The 25,124-nt window shown below is 41.5% G+C and overlaps 1 protein-coding gene across 1 annotated transcript; it reads left to right on the plus strand.

The window, feature by feature from the left end:
• Window positions 1–57: 57 nt before the first annotated feature.
• On the plus strand, window positions 58–24,316 carry ankfy1 (ankyrin repeat and FYVE domain containing 1). The gene is made up of 24 exons (XM_087140794.1): window positions 58–103; window positions 1,012–1,216; window positions 2,069–2,187; window positions 3,370–3,505; window positions 4,942–5,065; window positions 5,425–5,574; window positions 6,000–6,165; window positions 6,681–6,885; window positions 7,268–7,336; window positions 8,069–8,220; window positions 8,345–8,448; window positions 9,170–9,410; window positions 9,986–10,238; window positions 11,519–11,687; window positions 12,564–12,682; window positions 13,290–13,446; window positions 14,034–14,234; window positions 15,781–15,957; window positions 16,411–16,558; window positions 17,246–17,336; window positions 17,807–17,931; window positions 18,322–18,468; window positions 19,210–19,300; window positions 19,788–24,316. The coding sequence occupies exons 1-24, from the start codon at window positions 85–87 to the stop codon at window positions 19,918–19,920; spliced, it is 3,501 nt and encodes a 1,166-aa protein (XP_086996920.1). The 5' UTR covers window positions 58–84; the 3' UTR covers window positions 19,921–24,316.
• Window positions 24,317–25,124: the final 808 nt, after the last annotated feature.

Here is a 25,124-nt window from a genome sequence, read left to right on the forward strand (position 1 = left end):
GCGTGAGTCTAAAAGTTTAGAAAGCAGAAAATGGCAAGTCAGGGTTCCAATCTGCCTGTCATTTATGTCACGTGGTGTGAGTGGATGAGCAACATGTCGGACGGTAAGTACGTGGGCGTGAACCAATTACCCCCGAAATAACGAGAAAGCTTGTTACTAATGTCAGCCCCGACTCTGTAAATGAAAGAGTCACAACTCTGTCTTTCAATTATATAAATGCTGATATTTGTGTATGATAAGTTGATCTGAAAACATTAAATTTTGCTACCGAAAACTGGCTCTTGGGAGACAATAATAATCCCTTTGGAACAATAGAGGGCGCTCTATTGAATGAGAAAATGGATTCTTGAAGAAATCTTTTATTTTTTTGTCTCCTAAATATCATGAGCTCAACCATTATCTTTCAAGTTGGTGTGCCACAGTTTTATAGTACATCTGAATTTAGAAATTAGTTAAATTTACAGATTTAGTAATCAGCAGTTACTAAGTAACATGTCATGTCTGTATGATACTTAAGTTGGCGATATTTCAATTTTCATAAATAAAGACAAAATAATGGCATGAAACATTCGGTCCGGAAAATGCTAAAGTTAAAACTCCCATCCTAATTTTTCCAGTACATAAATATATACATGTACAGTATAGCCTATGTAGATGTAAATATGCACTGCATATACCTTAGCGTCATTCAGCATGATGTTTGGGGAGAATAAAATCAAAAGCCTTACTCATGGTTCTAACATCCTTTTATTTGCTGGTTTTGTTTTCTTAGGGTTTTGGTGTTGATATTATCATCATATTATATTAATTAATATTAATGATAAATAAATATACCGACTGCTTTCTTTCCTACGAAGCTATGAAGTATTTTTTGAAAAAAAAAAAAAAATCCAGGGGGGAGGCAAGTTGCTCCTGCTGGATATGCCACTGTGTGAAAGGTCTGATATGAGACTGGTTTTCACATCGTTGCCGGTATGCTCGGCTTATGTCCTTTCTGTCCTTCTTACACAGTGGAGGTGGAGAAGTTACAGCGTCATTTGGACCTGCTCCGCCAGGAGTACGTCAAACTGCAGAATCGCCTCGTTGATCTGGAGCAGAAATACAATGTTGCCACGGCTACGGCTGAAGGGGGGGCAGGAGGCGCGGTCAACGAGGACAATTTCGTCTCTCGACTTCTGTGTACCATCGCTGACCTGTTTGACAAAGAGCTTTACAGGTATCTCTTTGCAATCTTGGGTGGTCTTGTAGGAAAGATGTCGTCTGCAGGTTTCATCAGAGAATTGACTTGCTTTGAAAGCTTGCATATTCCTGTTTCTAGTAATGCTTCATTTGGTACATTATGAATCTCTGAAGTAAAAGTTATTTAAAGGTAATAGACACGTGCTTTGTAAAAAATGTCAATACATTGATTAGTTGAGATCACAAAATCTGAATGTACCCTTTGTTATTTCTCAATACATTTGAAGCATAGCTGCACAGTGTACTTATGATTTATAATAATCATTTATAATTCATTGTGTAGCATTGCAGTATTTAAAGGTTTTAAACATCTTTTCTTCTTAGGGACAGGACATAAAATCTCAATAGTCTCTTTTCTTAGCATAGGGACTGCATCACTCTTAAAAAATAAACTGTAATTTCTGGGAAGAACTGTTGAGCTTGACAGTCATCACAATTTTTTAGTGAAACATCTCTTGTGGTGGTCACTGGGAGTGGAACCTACATGTATGATACTTGTGTTTTAAGTTAGAATAGGGAATTTCTATTCTGCCAGTTTAGCAGATGGGCTTTATACGCCAAAATATCATCTCTGATAAGAAGTGAAACAATTTAACTTTAGTTGCACTTCATTGGAGAACTAGGTTAGGTCATAGGTCAAACCCCAGCCAAATGAAGATGGAGATTGGTATTTTTGCAGTCAATTCAACTTGGCCTGTGCCACATCATGATAATTATCTAAAACCGCGATTTTTTTCACGATATATCGGTTTAGGAAGAAATGGATATTGAACAGGCCTAATTTCAACCTGGCTTGATGCGATGAATGTCCTTGCTTTCATTCCTGCAGTGACTTGGTCGTATATCTCGACGGTAAGGAAGTCAAAGCTCATCGGTTTGTCCTGGCTGCCCGTAGCTCCCAGTGGGGTGTTCCCAACCTGTCGGAGGTCAATACCTTGGACTTCACAGGTCAGTGATTGCAGATGATGGGAGGAGCTTGAGGCTAGAGGGGGGAGGGTTAGCATGGTCATAAAACATGATAGGCTTGTGGTCTGAAAAGCCTTAAGCCCATTCAAATCCCAACACCTTGCTTGGGCTAGTTTGATGGAACCTGGAGGTGTGATTGTCAAAATGCTCATGCATTGAATGTTAACCCTAACCCTCCTCAATCCTTCACCTGTTGGAGGACTGAGGAGTGTTAGGGTTAAACTGAAATGGTTTGTAGGCAACTTGTCTGTTGGTTCAGTAGGGTTTTTATCGTAAGTGTAAATGTAAAGTCAACTGTAGTAGTGTTTGTTACGATGGGTGTTTTGTTTTGGAACAATTTTACCACTGGTTCTCACCTAGGCCCAGTTTTACGGCATCGCTTACTGTAAAAAACAGGAGTGTGAGAATTCAGCTTTTCGGCTGATTTCCACTTTTTTGGGTTTAGATTTTTATTCAGACTTGGAGCTTTTTTTGTACACCTGTTCTTTACAAAATTATGGAAACTGTTCATGTTTTAGTGTTTTGGGAGCTGTTTTCAGCTTTTATTGGATGTGGTCACTGACACTCCTAATTAAAAAAATCTTGCCTTATACCAGAAAACATTCTGTTGACAATTGGCATATTTTATGGCTGAGTGAGGGATTTTAGATAAAGCAAATGCTTTTCTTAGGCGTGATGATCAGTGGATTTGGGTGTTCACTCAATCACGGTGTGCTTTCTGTTGATTCTGCACAAAATAATCTGACCTTGCCTCCCCGTTTCAAAATTATCTTCCTCCATGAATAAATAAGAAAAGATGATCGAATGATTCAGGCAGATTCACAGAATGCACCAAACATTTGCATCCTTTAGCTTTAAAAGCTTTCTATTCCAACAGGGGTGGACTAAAATTTCTGCACGGAAATGTGACCCTAGGTGTAGATTTTCATGGTAATAGCTGGTCTCTGAGATTATCCAGTGCCACATACATGTTAGCAATGTACGTTCAATCGCATAAAATCCCTCATAAAAGCTTCCCAAGGTTTTCATGATCAAGGGAGTATGTCCACTGGAGAATTTCAGCTGGTTTGAATTTGTAGTATTTTAAGTTTTTCTGATGTCGGGTATCAGAAGGGATTGTGTGAGCTAAGTTTGACATGATGACAAATTCCTTCCATTTCCCAGGTATCCCCTACGATATCGGCATAGCACTGCTGAAGTGGGTATACACGGACAAGCTAGATATGAAACCTGAGGACAGCTACGTGCTTGGACTCATGAAAGCTGCCAGCAAATTCAAGCTGGACGTTCTGCGAGACAGGTGAGTGCTGCAGTCACATCCTATGCTGCTACAGATTGGGGGAAGAAATACCCGTTTGTCGGTGAAAGTGACAAAGTGCTGGCACTGAATTACTCTTGAGTACCCTTGCCGCTGTGCCCTCATGATCAGTTGCATTTATCTTGCACTCAGATGCTAAAGGTTTCTTGATGTATAAACAGGAACTAGCTTTCACCGTGTGCTTCACTGGTGCCCATCAGTTCGCCACATCGCCTTCTGATTTTTTTTTCATGTAGACCATTTAGGCTTCTCAAACTGCGATGCCGCATCTTATCTTGTGGAGTTGTGTATGCTTGATGCGTCAACATCCATTGTCTAAAATAGTGTGAGGACAAGCTGATTAGTTCTCTAAGACAAGCTTAAATGAAAATAGTCATTCTGTGATGAACAGAGGAGAATCACCCTGTGTTTTCTGCTGTGCCCACATGCCGTTTCAGCCCCAGTGTCCTTCATTAAAACCCTAAGTACCTCAAATCTATCACAGACCAACGGACGGTTTTGCTTAGTTTCAGGTGGTTCCAAACCATATATGAAGAACTTGCTGTTGAGCTTTGTTGGAGTGAGGAATTAAGGCCTAGGATAGTGGTGTTGGATTTTGTTTGAGTTGGGACACACAGCAGTTTCTTTCTGGATAGGGCTCTGCCGAATATCCTAAAACCGAATATTTTAGCGATTGTCGAATAGTAGTTTTCGAATTTGAATATTTGAATGCAAATTTCTTGAAAAGGAAGGGAAAATTTTCTTTTGTTTTAATTGAGAAAATTGCACTATAGAGGCTTGTTTCAAGCAGATTCAAATGAAAAGCATCAGAAATTGTACAACAATTTAAAAAGTAACTTACTCATTAAACAATTTAAAAGGAATAGAAATTTTCAACAGGGCAAGAAGTCTTGTTCATCTCTTAAATCTTGCTAAATCATGGCTGGAGATATTCCTAGATGTGAGAAGCTAATATACTGATCATAATGTCCAATTGTGTGTGTTATTGCAACTGATTTTGTATATGGTTTGTTCATCAACAATCTGCTGGTCATTACTACTGAATATTCGAATATTTGATCAAACCGAAGGTCAAATATTCAAATAGTGAATTATTTGAATTGACTCAGCCCTATCCGACTGGCCATGGGTACCTAGTTGCCAGTTAGACTGTTAGTCAGGTTTTTTATTTTGTCAACTGTTGGAGATTGACAGATTTTGTCCATTCATGTGCGGTAATTACGGCGACCGCCTTGTATCTGTTGAAGTTTACAGCAGCCAAAGGGGTTAAAGTTAACATTTACAAATGACTAGCCAAATCCTGCTTCTCTTAACACATTTCTTAAGCTTGCATTTCTACCTTATAAAACCTCACATCAGTGAGATGTGTGTAAGGACACAGTTTGTTTGAAACAATCATAGCGTTGCTTTCTTTGAAGATGTGAGAAAGCACTGATGTCATCAGTCAGTGTACGGAACTGCATTCGCTACTACCAAACAGCAGAGGAGATTGGTGCAACGTCGCTCAAAGCTCACTGCTCAGAGCTCATCTCTACTCACTGGGTGAGTCTCTAGCTGAGTTAGTCTACCCTGACCATCTCTAATCCTCCAAAGTTGAGCGTAATTCTTTCACCTAACTTTTTAGGATTAAGGACTGTAGGACCTAGACAGTGTGGGACTTTATATTACAAATTTGTTAAGCAAAAAAAAGTGTAATTGGATTACTACTTTCATGTATTTGAATGCCTTCAGTATGGCTCTCAAGAAAAACTGTGAAATCGTGAAAGTTAACTGGAGATTTATAATAAATATTCTTATGTTGAAATTCTGGACCACATACTCCAGGATAGATAAGTTTGTTTTTCTATCAATCTAAATCTGCTTATCTAAGTATTCTGACTTGTTTGCGTTACATTTTTTAGAATGACTTCACCAGTGATGACTTTGTCAACATGACAGCACCATTGCTATATAAGATGTTCAAAGCCAAGACTCCGTTTCCCTTACATCATGCCATCCGCAATCGAAGGGAAGACATCATTTTCTTGTATCTCATGGAATTCGATGCTTTGGTAAGTTAGATTTTCTGGCTTATGGTTTCATATTTCTCGTACTTTTTATGTACATTTCAGTTCCTTGTCAAACAGTAATGAAAAAGAGTGAACTGAAATCATTGTATTGTGCACAAAATATTTGTAATCACACACTTTGGAATATACGGTTAATGGAGATGAGCTTGAGAGAAAGGTGAGAAGCACGGTTTCCAAGTAATGTATGCAAGTTTTTTTTAGAAGCTAATGTTTTCTTTTGTGTCTCGTCTTTGTAATAGTTCCTTTGCCGTCTTTTCTCCCCTGATGGATTGTTCTGCAATTTGACACTTCAAATATCGAATTTAAAGACAGAAACAAAACCAAAACCACACTCACATCTTAAATCGATTCATTTGTTTTGGCAAAGGAGAATCAATTTTGAAAATAATTTTTTTGATTTCCGTCAGCTTCCAGACAAATTGGATGAGATAGACGAGCGAGGTGACCTGCCTCTTGACTTAGCTCTGTCCACCCAGCAGGAAGGGATTGCCAATGAGCTGGTCAAGCACAAAGTGGACATTGACCGAGCCGATTCCATGGGCCGGAGCCTCTTACATAAGGCAGTCAAAAGAGGTCAGTGAAACTATGGTCCACAACAGGACCTTGAGTCTAACACATTACAAACATGTGTTGTAATGCCAGAAACACTCTGTAAAGAGCTCGAAATTGTGATAGTTTAATTTTGTAGGGGCAAATTATACACATAAATGCATTATCTTGTAATTAGGAAATGGGTTGTACATAATGCTTATGCTGAGGTTCGTATACTTCCATTGTTGAGGACGATACGGCCAAACACAAGAAGCCAGTACTTGGCTTTTCTGATGGTTGGAATGACAGACCATGTGCACATGCATAAAACGACAGTGGAATTCTTGCTCAGTTTGTTCATGATGTGAAAGGACCTCCTCCGTTTTATGAACTCATAATGAAAAAAAAAAATAGCTCTGTGACCTTGCCTTATGGTTGCGTTTTCATTTAAGCTCGCATAAGTGCAGAGGTCTTATGATGCTAAATAATCCTTTGTGGTTGTCCTTGCTTGTTTGATGTGGCATCTGCCCTAACAGCGTTCTGTGGCCTCTCCACAGGGGACAAGTTCTCGGCCTTCTTCCTCATTCAGGCTGGTGCCAAGGTCAACGCCGCCACCCTGCAGGACAAGGAAGCAGCTTTACACTTGGCTGCATCATACAGCCCCTTAGCCTCTCCGCCGGAGCTTGTGGCCGACATGTTGGAGGTGGCTACCAAGCTCTTACAGCATGGGGCCAACCCTGACCAGCAAGACTCCCGGGGAAAGTGAGATGAAGAGTTTCATGCTTAGCCTCTGTAAGGCCTTGACAACTCAATGTCAGCATCCCATAGAATTAGTTTGTCCTGAAGTAGATGGCAGACTTTTTTATGTCAACACCTGTTAGTAGTATAAAAAATTAATTGTTAAGAATATAACATCTTCCAGTGACTTTGAACTTAATTTATCTTGTATGAATGCACAGTTAACCATAAAAGTCTTTCAGAGATGAGTCTCTGTAGTCTTTTAGACTTCTAGAACCGTTTTACCAGTAATTTAAATGTAGGAGAATGTGTGACATGTTTCCAACTAATGAAAATGCTGTGAGCTTTTAAAGTTTACATTCTTCATTTGAAGAAAATGTTAAATCCTTTCACCTCTTCTTTGCAGTTCTTCACTCCATCGAGCTGTGGCCAGTCGCAACCAAGAAATATTTGACCTTCTGCTATCCCAGAAATCGTAAGTTTTGCCATGCTTTCTTCTGACCGCTGACATAAGCCAGCATAATACAAATATATATAAATAACTTATAAATACATCATGAATACTCATATCATGAATATTCATACATGTAATCAAGAACTATTAAAGCTGACGGACCACTGGGAAGGTGGAATTGAATCTCAAAAGCTTTTCAGTTGTTACTGTCTCAGGCTGTGTCCGAATAAGCCTTTTGCTTAAATTTGAATAGAGTCTGGTACACTGAGTTACCTAATTGCACACAAACATAACAATTTGAATTCCCCAGACTAAAGACACTCTTGCTATACGTCGTGATTCAGGGAAAGCTTTTGCATAGCGACTACCATCTCTGGAATGGACTGGTTCCTCTGTGCCCTTCTTATCCATTGAAAACAGTGTATTGGTGCAAGGCATCTCATGTGTAACTTAGAAAAAGCTTGCCCCAAATCACGAGGTATAGCAACAGTGTCTTTAGTATGGAGACTTCAAATTGTTGTGTGAATGTGAATTTCAAGAACTCAGTATACCACATTTTATTCAAATTTAACTTGCAAAAGGCTTATTACTTAGCTGTGGCAACTATGGGAAGTTGATAAAGCCATTAGCAGGTGGCTTCCATAGGCATGTATGTTATATCCAGCCTCATTCAAGTAATTCAGCATAGCCTTATGCACTTGTGAAGTCTGGTGTCCTGTGTCTCTCACTGTTTCTCTTATGTTGCTCTCTTAGTCTGAACCTTGACCTTCAGAACACTGATGGTGACAGTAGTCTTTGGCTTGCCTTGGACCCAGCACTGAGCTGCAAGGGTTATGGAGAGGAGAGCTTTGCTGCCAAGCTCATAAGGAGGGGTTGCAGCGGTGACTCGGTCAACTTACATACAGGTTAACAACAATGACTTCTTTATCCTATGATTGGTGATCATTATATAGAGGAAGATATGGAAGACTGTCCAACTGAACAATTCTTGTCAGATTTTCAAGAATGTTTCTTTTGCTTTTGCTATAGGGAACAGCTTACTCCACCGTGCTTGTAGGATGGGTCTCCCCAACGAAGACGCTGCTTTGTTTCTTGCCACCAGCGGAGCCTCTACTAATCTTGCCAATTTCAAGGTAAACCAATTCACAGTCATTGGAGTAACATTTCTGTTGTTTAATTAATTCAGAAGAAATAGAGATTATAATTTTTTTCACGTTGTGTCATTTTTCATCTGTTGGGTTGCAGTAAAGTCTCATAATTATCCTTCCTTGTTATTTGAATTCTATTTGTGGGAAACACTTGTTCCTGATGAGACTCTCCTGTACATGGACTATCCAGAAAAGTTTCAGAAATTTGTAGAGTGGAAGTGTTTTAACTATACACTGGCGTGCAAATGAATTTTGGAAGGTTGAATGAGTGTCCATTCCCTGTTTGTCATATTTAACAAAGGACCGTTGGACTCTTGGACTCGTTCACACCATTATGATGTAGGATACCCTACTGATTCATTCAAATAATGGCCTGGTTTCAGTTCACAATGGCAGAATATAGGCTGACAACTTTCTTCTCGTCTCCAAAAGAGTGAATTATGTGTCCCTCAATTTCTCTTTGCCCAGAATGATTGTTTTGATATCACGAGTTTGTTTATGTTTTAGGGGTCACGAAAACATGTCCCAGGTAATTCTTGCCAGTGCAGCCTCTTTTTCAGTCTAGCTTTACAAAGTGCCCATAGCAGTGACCCAAAAGACTGTGCATTTTCAGGCCTGAGAAGAGGTTGCAGTGGCTCGGAACAGACCTTGTTATTCAGGTTGGAGAAGGGCACAATTTGTCACTGTAGAAGTTTTATGTTTTCAGGGGGAAACGCCGCTACACAGCGCTGCCATGAATGGCCTGGCTAGACTTGTAGCCTTGCTGCTTCAAAAGGGAGCTAATCCCAATGCCCAGACCAAAGAAGATGTCTTGGGCAAGATGGAACAACTAACCACGGAGGACGATGGCTCCTCCAACCTACTCCAGGCTTCCAAGCAGACGCCGCTGCATATGGCCATCACCAACCAACACTCGGAGGTCGTCAGCGTTTTCCTGGAGCACAGGAGTAAGTTGTCCAAAAAGGTTCCTTGCTTGCGTGTGATTTCTACCGATTGTCTTTGTGATAGCTACATGTGGGTCGAGGTTACAATGGCTAATCAACTGATGTAACCCTAACCCTCTGGGGTATTTTAGCCACACACCCTGCCAGATACATCATTTTGCTTCATCTGTCGAAGTGAAATTGTCTGCAGATGGCAACAAAATCCAACAGGTCCTCTCACCCCAAGGTCAGATGGCTTCAAAGTCTGTGGTTGCCAACTTACCAGTCAACACAAGATCCCCAAATGGCATTGCTCAATGGGACCAGCTCCCTCTATCTCAAGGTGGACAGTTGATTGCCCAGTGCAGTTCGGTCCATCAGACTTTGACACCTGCTAAACTTTGGTATTGTTACAACTAAACCACTTTACAGTGACAGAGTAACCAGAACAATCAACAGCATGCGAGGATGGACCGCTATTGAAAAAGGCAATGCAATATGTTACACAGTGGGTGTCAGATTCTCAGTAGTCGGGAACAGTTGTGTTAATTATTCATCTGCCACTCACCGGTTCGTTGTTCTTTGCTTTCCTTTCCTAGCCAACGCCATGCAGAGCCAAGATGGTATCCTCATCATTCCCGACTTCAACCTGAAGGACAGCAACGACCAGACGGTGCTGGGCCTGGCGCTGTGGACGGGCCTGCACAACTTTGCCGCCCAGCTACTGCACGGCGGGGCTAACATCAACTGCATGACGCTAGACGGCCTGACCCTGCTTCACATGGCCATCTCCAAGCAGGACGCACAGAGCGCGCTGTTCCTGCTGGAGCACCAAGCCGACATCAATATCAGGTGAGACAGATGTGAGGGAAAGAGGGTGTCCCATTGGGGTTCATGTGTCACAACCTCGTTGGGTCTTGCAGCTTGAAATAGTATCTGCCCAGCGAAGCCAGTAACAAGCCACTGCTGTAATGTTTCCAAAGCTTGCCCTCCTTCCTTTCCAATTTGACCGGTTCACTGGACCACAAGGCCAAGTACTGGCCAAAGAAGTGTGCACCTAAAAAATCTGACCGATCTGACCGTACATCGGATGGCCGGAGGAAATCAAACATGTTTGATTTTAGTTGGCATCCGATTTCACCAGATCCAGTGTCTCTGGAAAGTTGTGTGGGCAATATGGTGATTCCACTACATGGAATATATATCAACCAATAAGATTATGAACAAAGTCACAGTGGAAGCTTCCAAGAAATAAGATGGCCATCATGTGACTGGTTAGCACCTGACTGATTATCAAGTGGCCCTAACACAACAGAACCAGACTTGTGTGCAGTCAGTAGTGACAAAAACTATACCAATGATGTAATGGTCTGGTGAACTGGTCAAACCAGTAGGGAATATTGCAGAACATCTGCAGGAAGTTCAGATGATCACAGCCAGTATTGGAGTCCCGTCCGTCACAAATTCCTTTCACAAATCCCTCCACAAGTCCAGTCACAAGTCCCATCACAAGACCAGTCATAAATAGCAGGGTGAACAATGACAAAAGAATGACTTGGGATGGACGCACAGGGACTTGCAGAGACTTGGGATGGACTTGCAGAGCCTTTGGATGGACTTGCAGAGACTTTGGATGGACTTGCAGAGACTTGGGATGGACTTGCAGAGACTTGGGATGGACATGCAGAGCCTTTGGATGGACTTGCAGAGACTTGGGATGGACTTGCAGAGACTTGGGATGGACTTGCAGAGACTTGGGATGGACTTGCAGAGACTTGGGATGGACTTGCAGAGACTTGGGATGGACTTGCAGAGACTTGGGATGGACTTGCAGAGACTTGGGATGGACTTGCAGAGACTTGGGATGGACTTGCAGAGACTTGGGGTGGACTTGCAGAGACTTGAAATGAACTTGCAGAGACTTGGGATGGACTTGAGTACAACACTGTTCACAGCTTATCAAGCGAGCTTATCAGGGCCAAGTTGTGAATTTAAATCAGTACAATAGCAGAAACCATAGTCTCTAGTAAACATTGTGATGGAATATTCTGACTTGATGTTGAGAACTCGGGGGACTAGACAGTGTTAAATTTCACACTCAGTTGGCTTCTTTCTGGTATTTATCATTTCAGATCTCGTGATGGAGAGACCCCTTTACAGCTTGCCATCAAGCGACATCTCCCTGTTGTCGTGGATGCTCTCTGCGTCCGCGGTGCCAACATGAACACCCCCGATGAAAATGGCAACCCGCCCCTCTGGGTTGCTCTGGAAAGTGGGCAGGAAGATGTTGCCTCCACACTGGTAAGGAGAAATCTCCAATATGGAAGATTCACAATAGTGCACCCCCAAGAGTGTGTAATGCGTTGACCAATCTCAGTTTGCGAAATCTGTCGACCCAATGCGCGCTTGGAAAGGGTGGACAGATTTCCCGCATCATGACTGGCCAACGCATTGCAAACTCTTAGGGGCGCACTATTGTGAACCGGCCGTATTCTCGGAACTTTATGAATGCCCCAATAAGAGGTGATTAGTGAAAAGGTCTAGGCGATGATTGTTTTTTTCGAAGTTGCCTTTTTGTGTATCTTTATCTTCAATTTGTAAAAACTCTTTCACCTAACACTTGAAATTGCTTGTGCTTTTCTGGAAAACAGAGGGCGCTGTTGCTGCGATGTCATTGCTGTTCAATTTATAGGTTCTTCTATTTGCACCGTGAAACCAAAACTTGTTCATTCCAAACGTTTCTGACAAAGGTTTGCTCATTGGCTTGTAGCCATGTACTTTCACAGCAGTCATCAAAGATAAAGATATTTTAGGACAGCAAAATCCTTTGAAAAATGCGGCAGAGTTTGTGCTCAAATCAATAGAACTTTCAGTTTTTCTCCTTGAGATGATGCCACAATTTTGCTCATGATATAGAAATTGATGTGTGCATGAAAAACCAAATAGGCATCAAATACATGTTAAAAAAAAAACAAAAATTGAAGATCAGGTTGATTGAAACAGAGAAGTACATGTTAAAAGATTAAAATTGCATCACATAGACCCTTCAAAGCAAGGAATCAGGATTCTCCAGCAACACTCTAATACACAGTTTGCGGTCAGCAAATGTTTGGGATCAAGGAAGTTTATTGAGTGACTATCATCTTACTTTGATTATCTTTGTTTTGTCCATGATAGGTTCGGCATGGCTGTGACACCACAGCTTGGGGTCCAGGATTTGAGGGTTGCCAACAGACACTACTCCACAAAGCCATTGATGAAAACAACGAAGCAGTGGCTTGCTTCTTAATCAGAAGGTCAGATGTTTCACATTTATGAATGCTGTATCAATGTCGGGCTCTGTACAACTAAGAAGTAGAAACTGCTCTCGATTAACCCTAACACTCCTCAGTCCTCCAACAGGTGAAGGATTGAGGAAGGTTAGGGTTAATGTATCAAAACCCTGAACTTTGACCAAGGTTGACAAAAGACTCATTTTCTGTGATTGCATCATGTTGGTTCTTGATTCTAAAGGTATGTGATTTGGTCTGTAGAGACAAGGTCTTTGCATGCTGGTGACGTTGGCAGAACAGTGACTTTAATCCTCTCTGAGGCATTTCTCAGGACAAACAGAAGCTCAATTCCATTAATACCTATTTCAAATTAAATTATTGTGGAATGCTGTTTTTGCTCTAGGATTCTCCACTTGGGAAAAGGTGGAATATTTTCTGTTATAACTGTGGATTACACTGTAGAGAAAGCTACCTTATGCCAAAGACTTCTGTATAGAGCTGATGGTTGTATTGATTATAGATTATCCATACATCTTAGTAATCAATTAATGGTCCATGTTGACACAGTATTGAGGGTGCCTCTAGACAGTGTCATAGGGTAATGATTGTACTCTGTCTATCGCCCTTGCAGTCAGTGTGATGTGAACAGCCCGCGTCGGGCCGGTCCCCATGGTGAAGGGGGAATAGAAGCTAAAGACGGTCAGGGACCCCTTCACAGAGCCTGTGAGTGGGGACAGGACCTGGTGGTACAGTGCCTTGTGGAACACCAAGCAGATGTCAACGCTAAGGTTAGAGTTCAGGATTGCAACATCAAATGTGACCATATACCCTCCCCAAATCTGACTCGATAAATTCTTACTTTGGAGGGATGGCAAAATACAGAGAATTGCAAAGCTCAAACTCAAGTTACTTTGCTTAGGACTTGATGTGCCGAACACATTTGCTGTTGCGTTTTACATACTGTTGGAAATTGGAAATTTGCAGATAGATGGTACAAACTTATCAGTTTATTAAAAATGATTTGCTCTCAATGGATTTAGGACTGTGTTTTTAGCTTAGATTAACAATCAAACATTTGCTTTGAGGATTTGTTGAATTATGGGGTAGCATTTTAGAGTTAAATGTGTATCGTAGGGAGTGGAACTAACTGATCTGTAAAAATATGGTATTCCAGAGGCCGCAGGTTCGAATCCCACTCCAGTCAATATCTTTGTTCATTATAATCATTTATAAGCACCTAGTCAGTTTCCCTATATAACTTGTTTCATGAGCTGGCAAAAGTTATACTTTTCTATAATTCAAATGTTTATTTCAACACTGTGAATTGGCTTGCAGTTATACAATTCAAGATTTTTGTCACGTTTAATACTTGTAGGATGCAGAGGGGAAGACACCATTACATATCGCCATCAGCAACCAACATCCAGCCATCATCAGCCTACTGATGGCTCACCCACTGCTTGACTTGACACTGAGAGATCGCGGTGGCCTTACACCCTTCGCTGCAGCTATGACATACAAGAACAACAAGGCTGCCCAAGCTATACTGGACAGAGAGCCTAGGGCCGCTGAGCAGGTAGGGTGGTAGAAGAGGGTGAGAATAGGGTAACAAGATAGGGTGGGGGACTTCCAACATGCCAAGGGGGTTGAGGAACAAGGCTGCTCAAGCTATACTGGACAGAGAGCCTAGGGCCGCTGAGCAGGTACGGTGGTAGAAGAGGGTGAGAATAGGGTAACAAGATAGGGTGGGGGACTTCCAACATGCCAAGGGGGTTGAGGAACAAGGCTGCTCAAGCTATACTGGACAGAGAGCCTAGGGCCGCTGAGCAGGTAGGGTGGTAGAAGAGGGTGAGAATAGGGTAACAAGATAGGGTGGGGGACTTCCAACATGCCAAGGGGGTTGAGGAACAAGGCTGCTCAAGCTATACTGGACAGAGAGCCGAGGGCCGCTGAGCAGGTAGGGTGGTAGAAGAGGGTGAGAAGAGGGTAACAAGATAGGGTAGGGGACTTCCAACATACCAAGGGGGTTGAGGAACAAGGCTGCTCAAGCTATACTGGACAGAGAGCCTAGGGCCGCTGAGCAGGTAGGGTGGTAGAAGAGGGTGAGAATAGGGTAACAAGATAGGGTGGGAGACTTCCAACATGCCAAGGGGGTTGAGGAACAAGGCTGCTCAAGCTATACTGGACAGAGAGCCTAGGGCCGCTGAGCAGGTAGGGTGGTAGAAGAGGGTGAGAATAGGGTAACAAGATAGGGTGGGGGACTTCCAACATGCCAAGGGGGTTGAGGAACAAGGCTGCTCAAGCTATACTGGACAGAGAGCCCAGGGCTGCTGAGCAGGTAGGGTGGTAGAAGAGGGTGAGAATAGGGTAACAAGATAGGGTGGGGGACTTCCAACATGCCAAGGGGGTTGAGGAACAAGGCTGCTCAAGCTATACTGGACAGAGAGCCTAGGGCCGCTGAGCAGGTAGGGTGGTAGAAGAGGGTGAGAATAGGGTAACAAGATAGGGTGGGGGACTTCCAACATGCCAAGGGGGTTGAGGAACAAGGCTGCTCAAGCTATACTGGACAGAGAGCCTAGGGCCGCTGAGCAGGTAGGGTGGTAGAAGAGGGTGAGAATAGGGTAACAAGATAGGGTGGGGGACTTCCAACATGCCAAGGGGGTTGAGGAACAAGGCTGCTCAAGCTATACTGGACAGAGAGCCTAGGGCCGCTGAGCAGGTACGGTGGTAGAAGAGGGTGAGAATAGGGTAACAAGAGAGGGTGGGGGACTTCCAACATGCCAAGGGGGTTGAGGAACAAGGCTGCTCAAGCTATACTGGACAGAGAGCCCAGGGCTGCTGAGCAGGTAGGGTGGTAGAAGAGGGTGAGAATAGGGTAACAAGATAGGGTGGGGGACTTCCAACATGCCAAGGGGGTTGAGGAACAAGGCTGCCCAAGCTATACTGAACCGAGAACCGAGGACTGTATACAAATTCGCAAACAAAAGTCAGGTACGAGGCATCCGTAGTTGCAGGCAGAATATCACGTTATACCATTTTGTACAGATCCCAACACAGTCTTCAAAACATAAGACACTACAGTCGCACTAAATAATTGAAATGAACTTATTTTCTTGACCCAGCTTGACAACAAGGGGAGGAATTTCCTTCACATCGCCATCCAGAAGTCAGACATTGAGAGTGTCTTGTTTCTCATCAGCGTGCGGGCCAACGTCAACTCTTGCGTTCAGGATTCCTCCAAGCTGACGCCGTTGCATCTGGCCGTCCAGGCCGGCTCAGAGATCATTGTCAGAAATCTGGTAAGAGCTGGGAGCATTTGAAGACTGTCTAGTTCCCTGAAGGGATTCATAGTAAAGAGAATGGTGAAGAAAGATGAGCTCAGACCAACTTTGCTGTATATGTCAGAAATTCAAATTAATTGATTTTAACAAAAGCAGAGGCTTTGTTTTAATGGCCCTTGTCTAGGTCCAATAATGTTCATAAAATTTTAATCAATTTTACTTTTTGTCAGAGTCGTTCAGTCATTCAATCATTCCACACTTTCAAACTCATCTGTTAGGAAAATAATGCTGATTGATAACTGGAAATTCACATACAAGTGTAATGGAAATCTTGAGCCTTTGTATGTTTCTCAACATTTCAAATGATGATACAGATTCTAAATTAAGAGCTTTTGAGATTTCATGTGTGTTTAATTCAACTTTTGCATTTAAGAGTCGTTTGCCCAAGAATGTTTTTTGCCCTCCAATCAGCTCTTAGCTGGTGCCGCTGTGAACGATGTGGATTCTCGTAAGCAAACAGCGCTGCACCATGCAGCCGCAGTGGATCACTCAACGATCATCAGTGTCCTCATAGAGAACGGTGTCTTGGTGGATGCATTAGATGACAACAATAACAACGGTCAGTCACAGCACAGCTGTAACCCCTGCCCCATACTGACCCCTGTCCTAACATGGACCCCTTTGGATAAACAGATATAAAATGCTACTTGCTGGAAAGCTATGTTACAATGATTCTTAATCAGTCTTTTCTGTAAGTGTGCTTGTGGGTTTGTTCCATATCTTTGTCAGCTGCTTTCACACCTGTACAAGTTCCAGTGGACATTCCTTGTAAATAGGGACACCAATCCCCCCGACAGCACACCTGTGGAAAGGCTGCCTGTTTCAGCCGGTTTCAACCGGTCAGTCCAGACACACTCCTGGAACAGTCAAGCCATTTTGACCAGGTTCAGTGCCCGCCAGAGGCACGGATCTTGAAACAGACTATATCGGGAAACTGACTATGTGCTTGCAAATGATTCTAAACAAAGAAATTCAAGAACAAAGGAATTGACTGAAGCAGGATTCGAACCTGCAACCTCCGGAACATTGCACTGGTGCCAGATGCACTGCACAGATTTTATTGTCAGTTGTAAGTCCAGTTGTCTGAATGTTACCCAAATCATGTGTTCTCCTGCTTCTACAACAGGATGTTTGTCTCTTTTACGCCTTAATGGAGACAGAGAAAACACGTGAATGCTTGAGATACAACCAGATAGATACTGCTGGAGTGGAAGTAGTCAGTGGTCTTTGTTTTATTTTTTTGCAGCATTACACATTGCAGTTCAACATGGCAACTTGGCCAGTTGTCGGACGTTACTAACAGAATCTCAGATCAACGCGGAGTGCTACAATGCCAAGTAAGTTGTGTCCTGTCATGCTGTCCAAGACCTGACCTTTCTTGACCAAACTTTTCATTCAGTTCAGTTCTCTCTGACTATGAAAAGTATTTATTCAGTAATCTACTCAATTACAGCGAGACAAACACTGTAAGAATAGCATTGCTACACTGAGCAAAATTAAAATCCCAAGATGTGATGTTCTGATTTTTGTCAAGATGGTTTGGTGCTAGCCATATTAACCCAACAGTATTTTTGATTTCATAACTGTGCCTAACTTTAATATAATTACTGACCTCAGCTTAATGGAATTATTCATCAGAAATGTCCAACTTGGACCTGCTGGTGCTTTTTCAAAGCACCTTTCTAAGCCAAGGCATTGATTCATATTGAATTCAAATTGAGAGACGTTTGCATTGTTATTTGGTTAATAAGGTTGACTGGTTGACCATAAGTTTTCACAATCGAATATTCCTGATGTTGTCTTTGAGGGGCAAGACACCTGTGCATATCCTGGGAGAGTGTGGACGAGACAACGCAGCGGCCATCTTTGAGCTGTTCAAAGAGTGTATGCCTAACTACCCAGTCGACAAACAGGACGCCGATGGCAACACAGGTACAGAGCATCAACATGCTCAGTTCCCTACTTGAAAATGGATGAAATTTGATTTGTTTTGATGGGGGGGACAATGTAGTTGAAGTATTAAAGTCAAAGATCAGAGACCTTATCTTGTGAAGCTGAGATTTACCATAGTTATTGGAATGATTGAAGGTATTCCAATGGCAAGTCACAGTATCCTTCTGAACCTTGAGAAATCTTCTTCAATTCATTTTTGGTCTTTGACATTCAAGGTGCCTCGTAAAATAGCAGTGATTTGGTTCTACCTTCTTCAATCAGGCAAAATTCTTTGAAATGTCTACGATGATTTTGTTTGTTCAGGTTGGTTTAGTTTAGAACAACTCATTGTTGACGTGATTGTCACTTGATATTTTGTGTTTTATGCAGTGCTTTTGTTAGCCTATCAGAATGGTAATGGCACCCTCTGTCGTGCCATCGTCAGGAGTGGAGCCAGTATGGGCATCCTCAATAGAAACGGTACCTCCATTTTTAACGCCCAAGTGGCTACCAAGCAACTCCTGTTCAGACTGCTTGGTAAGTTGATTCATAGACACAGAGGGCTCTTTTGTGGGTTTGTCCGAGCCTGAAGCAACCTTTCCTTGCAACTTCTTTTGCGTGGGTAGCACCGCTGCCTCTCGCCACTGTGGTCCTGGGTTCGATTCCCTGCCAGGAAATTGAGTTGTTCATTGCTTCTCCCCTGTGTCATGAGGACTTTCCTCCAGGTTCTACACTTTTCCTGCCTCCTTTAAAAAAAAAACACTTCAGAACTAAAGCTATGCTCTATGGGCAATTGTTGGTCATTTGGTGACTGCCCAAGATGCCTTTACATGCCTTGGGCTCAATTGTGCTGTAGTTTAGTGCTCTTATTTCATTGCGCATTTTAAGGTAATTATGTGGAATTTATGCTTAACACTCCCCTTCCAGCGTTTAACACAAGTGAATAGATTTTGTAGAGTGATTTCTCAGTCCAAATCAAAAGAGGGCTAGTGAGTAGATCGCAATACAATGTGTTGTCATATCTATTAATCCAGTGTGGCTTAGGGCATTGGTTCTTGTAAGTCACATGCCACCAGTTTGAATGTCACTTGCAGTAGGGGAGGTGTTGGGTTTGTGGTCCAGACTTGTCACGTGGCTAATGACAACAGGCACTGGACTGTAGTCTTGTGTCACTAGAATTCAGATCTCCAGTGCTAGAGCTTGGTAGTGTGGAGAGATCTAATAGATGCTCCAGTCGTTAGGTGGTGTTTCAGTGAATTGACTCTTCCTTCGTTACAGATATGTTGTCTTCTGAGCCAGCCTGGTCGGAGAGTGAGATCTGCCAGGAATGTCAGGTCAAATTCACCATCAAGACCAGGAAACATCACTGGTGAGGAAAGCAGTTAGACCAATTTTGCTGTAGAAACGATTGGATGTTCTTGAACTCAAATTATGTTTCTTTAAGCTATGGCAAATGAAAAAAAAAATCTCAGATTTGAGAAATATAAAAAATTACAAAATCGTAATTAGAAAGCTTGTGTTCTTAAGCAGCTTTCTGATACTATTAACGTTTAGGCTGTGGCTAAATCAACGGGCGATGGCTGTGAGGAACACACACGTCTATGGGAAATGGCTGTAGCCGCTAGAGGAGTAGCTTCCATAGATATATGTGTTTGTCCAGCCACAGCCACAACTTTTTGACACTGTCTACATTATCTCAGTTCATTCACTTGCTATGCGGTTTGTAATCTTGCCTGAGTAGTATCTGTCAGGGCTGTCAATACCTTATAGTTTCATGCAAACAGGTGTGCAAACAGGTGTACTGATTTGGATTAATGACCTCTGCTTTTCGTTATCCTTTCACCCTCTGTCACCAGCCGGCATTGTGGGCGTATTCTGTGTAATAAATGCTCCTCCAAGATGGTTCCTATCGTCAAGTATGACCAGTCCAAACCGGTCCGTGTCTGTGACATCTGCTTTGATGTCTTATCCCTCGGTGGCCAATCCTAGGGAAGTGGAGAAGACTCGCTCGGTGCTCTGTAGATGTAAGAAATAACGGCGCCTGCCATGCACTTATTTTCCAAAGTGGACAATCTATCGTGAAAAGTTTGGCTTACCAGTAAATATTGCCAGTAGAAGAGTGCTTTGATGACAAAAGCCTCGAAATGTGAAAACAAAAATTGTGCAATTTCTGCAATCTCTTCTTCATGTTTGCTAAAAAAAGGATGCCCGTTGCTGCTTTAAGACAGTTTTTATATTGGCATAATGCCAACTTCAATCTGGGAGAATTAAAAAAATGATTGTGGTGATGTTGAACAGCTTGGGCTTTGTTTAACCCGGTAATCTTGCAAATGAAAGAAATCAAGAAGTATTTTTAAAGGTTGAATTCAGTTGTTATAAGATGTAGTTTCTTAAGGTCGTAGATGACCAGTAAGGATCAGATTTGGTTTGCCATATGCAATTATTTTGTCGAGGTTTCTACTTCTTGACCAGAAACGTCTAAATCAGTGGAGGGTCATGACAGTCACAAGTCCATCAAAGGTAGGGTCACAATTACTGGGTATGGACAATTCAGAAAATGACGACAGGGCATGTCGCTGTCACAGTTCATGTGATGGGTTGTGGGGACTCTTGAGGGACTTTTGAGGACTAAGGGGCTGGTGAGGACTTACTGAGGACTTTTGAGAACTCAGGAGGAACTTATGAGGATTAACTACAGCACTCTCAAGGGACTTGCAGGGACTTACAAGGGACTTGTGAGGACTCATGAAGGACTTGTGAGAATGCACTACTGCACTGATCACACTGTACTTTCAAAGATTGATCAGTCAGAGTAATGGTTGTATGGTACTTTGAGAGATCCATAATTTACCAAGTGAGCTGCTGTTTATTAATAACAAAAATATAATCAGTTTTGAGCTTCATGTTTCTTCTGTTCTCCAATAATCTTCACTGTACCTTGTCAGGTGTTGATTTTTTGCAACACAAAAACCACTTTGTATTCAGTGGAATAAAATTTGACTTAGGGAAGAATGCAAACTTTAACACGAGGGAACTTGAGATTTACCTCAAGGTTTTATAATATTTAACCATATCCTGCAGGGTTGAATTTGAAGTTGCATGACATATTCCTAGGGGATTTTCAAGATTTTCCGTGTTCAAAATTCTTTAAAAATTCATAACTTCATTTACTGGACGTTTACACCCACACTAATGACTGTCTGGTGGCTACTCTAATCTGACAGACAACATCTATTGACGCCCGAGTATTTCAGCCTGGCCTGCCAGCTTGTAAAGAGAGCCCAGATTGTGTGTTGTTATGTAATTTTCTTTTGTTCCTAAAACTGGCCCAGTACACTGCTTATGTCTTTTCAAATGCGGACAAGATTAATGTGCAGCGATATTGTATCACTCATCCCTGGAGGGCCTTTGTCCCCGGTCTAATCCGCTCATGCTGAATGCCACAAACAGTGGTATAATCATTCAAAACAATGACGGATTTCCTCCGCTATTGACAACTGAAAAAAATTATGGCAATTCTCAGCAGCCCAGGCTTTTGTACCGAGTACGGTCTATTATTACAAGGCCAAGCTCCTTTGTCCGAGTTTGGTCACCCCAGCTTTGCGTATAAGGCCAACGTCTCCGGTTCCGGGCACCCCGGCATGAAATGGTTCATAGAATTTTGATATACCTCAAGGTACCACCTCAAGGGACCCCTGAATTTTGCATTCTTCTGTTAACAAACGGCAATCAGAAACATAGTGACAGAAAATGAATGCTGATTTCTGGGAACATGTCCAAGAGCATCTTTAGTTTTTATATTGTATTACTTCCTTTAATGTTGTCATTTGTTTTTATTTATATAAATACATATGTGCATATATACATATAGGCATTACAGTATAAAATTAAACAAAACGGTTTACATCCTTGAATGCTTCTGAGAAAATCAGTGGGGCACATGGTGACTGTTTGGTTATAAATTATTCTTTTGAAAATTTGGTTCTTTTATGACCCCAAACACATGTAATAAGAAACCGGGAAGTCTGTCTGAGACGTAGACATTTTACACAGTGTATCTCTCTTCTTTGGCAATTTTGTGACCATAATCCAATTTGGGAATATGGGGCTCAAGTTCAACTCCACAAAAGAGGTCTCTATCTGTACATAGTTGTCTTGACAACAGTTTAAGAAATACTTTGTTGTAGCACGTGCCTCTTGTTTGATGGCAGGCAGTCGGAAAAATATCTGACAAAGGCAAAGTTTTTAGACCAGTTTAGTCTGTATGTAATTTGTACATTAAGCCCAACGCATGCACATGGAAATTTTAATGGTTGCTTTGCATGCCTTGGTTACGGAATATCTCGTCTTATGTGTTGTTATGGCAATATTATTCAGTAGAATCAGGTTGTCATGAAGAGCTAAAAATCTGTATCTTCTGTGTCTCATTCTAGGAATGTTTCGTTTGGTTACTTATGCAGTATTTCAATACTGGGCCTTGTGTTTAAAGATTTTGTTATGAAAGCTCCTAAATAAAAACCTGTTGTTTTAAAAACTGCGGTCTAGATAGGATTTTCACAAGGACAAATGTATAACAAAGGAGGTATAGTGCTTGACATGTTTATCAAGTGAAAGCAGTTTGCATTGTAAACCACTGTGGGTTGGTCTGTTAGTGCAGCTGGGTCTAAAAGTTATGGCTTTGGCTTGGAACAACACATAAGCCTATGGCAGCCAGTAGCTCAGTACTGAAGCCATGAGACATAGCCACATCTGCTAGTTAACTTGGATGTGGCTTCAGTCTTCCTCAAGTTCCTCCTTTCACTTTCATGTTTAATTCAACATAGGATAGGTTACGCCTTTCAAGAACTTGACAAAGTGATTTCTTGTTTGACCATCTACTTTGTGTCTTTTATCCCCATCATGTGATGAATTTGTCAAGTTAAAAACAGATGGAAATATGAACAGAACCCATCTCTACTGTTTGAAAAATGTAGTTATTTTAATTAATAACTGAAGACTGTTTAAACCAAACTTCTTCACAATTAATCCAAAAACTACTGCACTGAGGATTGTTTAAACCAAACTTTAATTTTCCCAAGATATTAAATTTTTGATGACTGTGGCAGAATTTTGCGTTCGATTATCTAAAAACTCCTTTGATTCAAATTTTTATTTGACTGGAAAGTCTGTGTTAGCACGACTTTTTCTGAAAAAGTCATTCATTAGATACTTTTTTATACCAGAGGGGAAACAATTTCACCAAACAATATCAAAACAGTTCATGAAGTGCTTGGAAATCCTGACAGGCATCTACATGTATGTAGTTATTTGGCAACTATATTTAGAGATTAAAAAACTCCTGGGTATCACTTTCTAAGATAACTCTGGAGAAGACGAGCAAAGTTATTGCCTCTATGAATTCCTTCCAGACCAACAAATGAAACACGAGACACCGTCTGAGATGAAATCACCTGAGAATGCAGCTTTGCACCGTGATTCAGGGATGGAGAATACGTAGTCATGTCTGCATCTATTTAGTAGTCTTGATTCCAGGCCTCAGATTGTTTAGTCTCCACTTCAAAACCTTTGTAAAGGCATTTGCTCAACATTAAATTAATTCCAAACTTGACTCTCTAAAGGTAAAGTAGGACTTATTCAGGCTAAACATTCCTGCCAGTTACTAAGGCAAGTGAATCTGTGGCATATAAAATTGTGCCCAGAACGAAGGTTGATACACAATACCATAAATCAAGACTTCAGCCTTGCATACCAACACAAGGCCCTTGGACAAAAAACAATCTCATCACAGCTCTTTTTCCATTTTTTTCAGAGGAAATATTCTGACCAGTATTTAACCCTACAAAAAGCCTGTCTGAAGAGATCCCCCAAAATGTCCAGAGTACATTGACAGTTACAGTGGACATTTTTAAAAACACAGCCACGTTCTCTCCATTTCTTTTTGAGAGAAAAAGCTGCATTTTTTCTGGTCACTATTGTATGCCATTGCTCTCCTGATGTCATCAAGTTAAATTCATGAAAAATAAATAGCTACTAATGACTTGTCACACTATCCTGTCCATGAATAATTCATACATCCTCTGGCAATGTGCCAAAAAATTCTAGGAAATCATGGGGTGCTAAGAGCAAGCTAACGCATCCATGTCAGAGAGATGAGATACATACCAAGCTGAGACCCCTTCTTCTGTGGGTGTTGGTCGCTGTTATACAATGTTTGCATAATATTTTTTTTAGTGTTTGCCTGTAGGAATCACGTATTACTTTATACTTTGATGTCAACATTGTTTTTCACACTCTGAAAGCTAATCATGGTGTACATTAATTATTCCACAAGTCGGTCTAAGTTCCACCTCTGTATGTAATAAATTTACACTGCCTGAAAAATACACTCCAAGTGTTTGTCTTGCCTGGCGTTTTTGTTTTCATAAAATGCAACAAAGCTAACAGGACTTCTGAAGGGTGACACGTTATAGTTTACAGTGACACAGCATCCAATTAAACATCAAGGAATATATATGTTATTTGATGATGTTGTGAAACTTGACAAGTCTCAACCAAATAATCTTAGCATACAAAAATCCCACAATATACATGATACAGACCAGGCAATGGACCAATATTTTGAAACGTTTTAAGAATTTATTGTAAGGTTGATGACACTGGTTCATTTGCAAGTGCTGCATAAATATGTCACATCCTGGAAAAGTTGGCTATTAGAACATCACTGATAAACAAAATTTAAAAAAAAACCTATATCAAAGGCAACACTTGTCCACTGTCAAAAGCCTAAAACATGATCTCTCTGTTCCTTAATTTCGCTAGAAGTAATTTCCATTATGACACGGCTGAAAATGTTTAAAATATGGAGCACGCTTCTCAACTCTGTTTACAATTTGAAGATAAAACAATGATTGCTCCATATTCTATAAGAAAGCATTTCACAACTCAATTTGATCACAAAGAAGAGGAAAAGTAGGTTCTTTGAAGTTGGCAAGTTGGCCCTGGTATTAAGGAACTAGAAATGGTGAACTGGCCATCCTTGTTGAGTAGCTTGAGTCCAGCCCACCTGATACTTGAGTGGCTCGAGTCCAGCTCACCTGATATTCAATTGAGTGGCTTGAGTCTGGCCCACCTGATACTTGAGTGGCTCGAGTCCAGCTCACCTGATATTCAATTGAGTGGCTTGAGTCTGGCCC

Source organism: Acanthaster planci, linkage group LG09 (assembly GCF_054643075.1).
Source record: "Acanthaster planci isolate LZ-2023a linkage group LG09, COTS_SCS, whole genome shotgun sequence".
In the NCBI taxonomy this organism is placed as follows: Eukaryota; Metazoa; Echinodermata; class Asteroidea; order Valvatida; family Acanthasteridae; genus Acanthaster; species Acanthaster planci.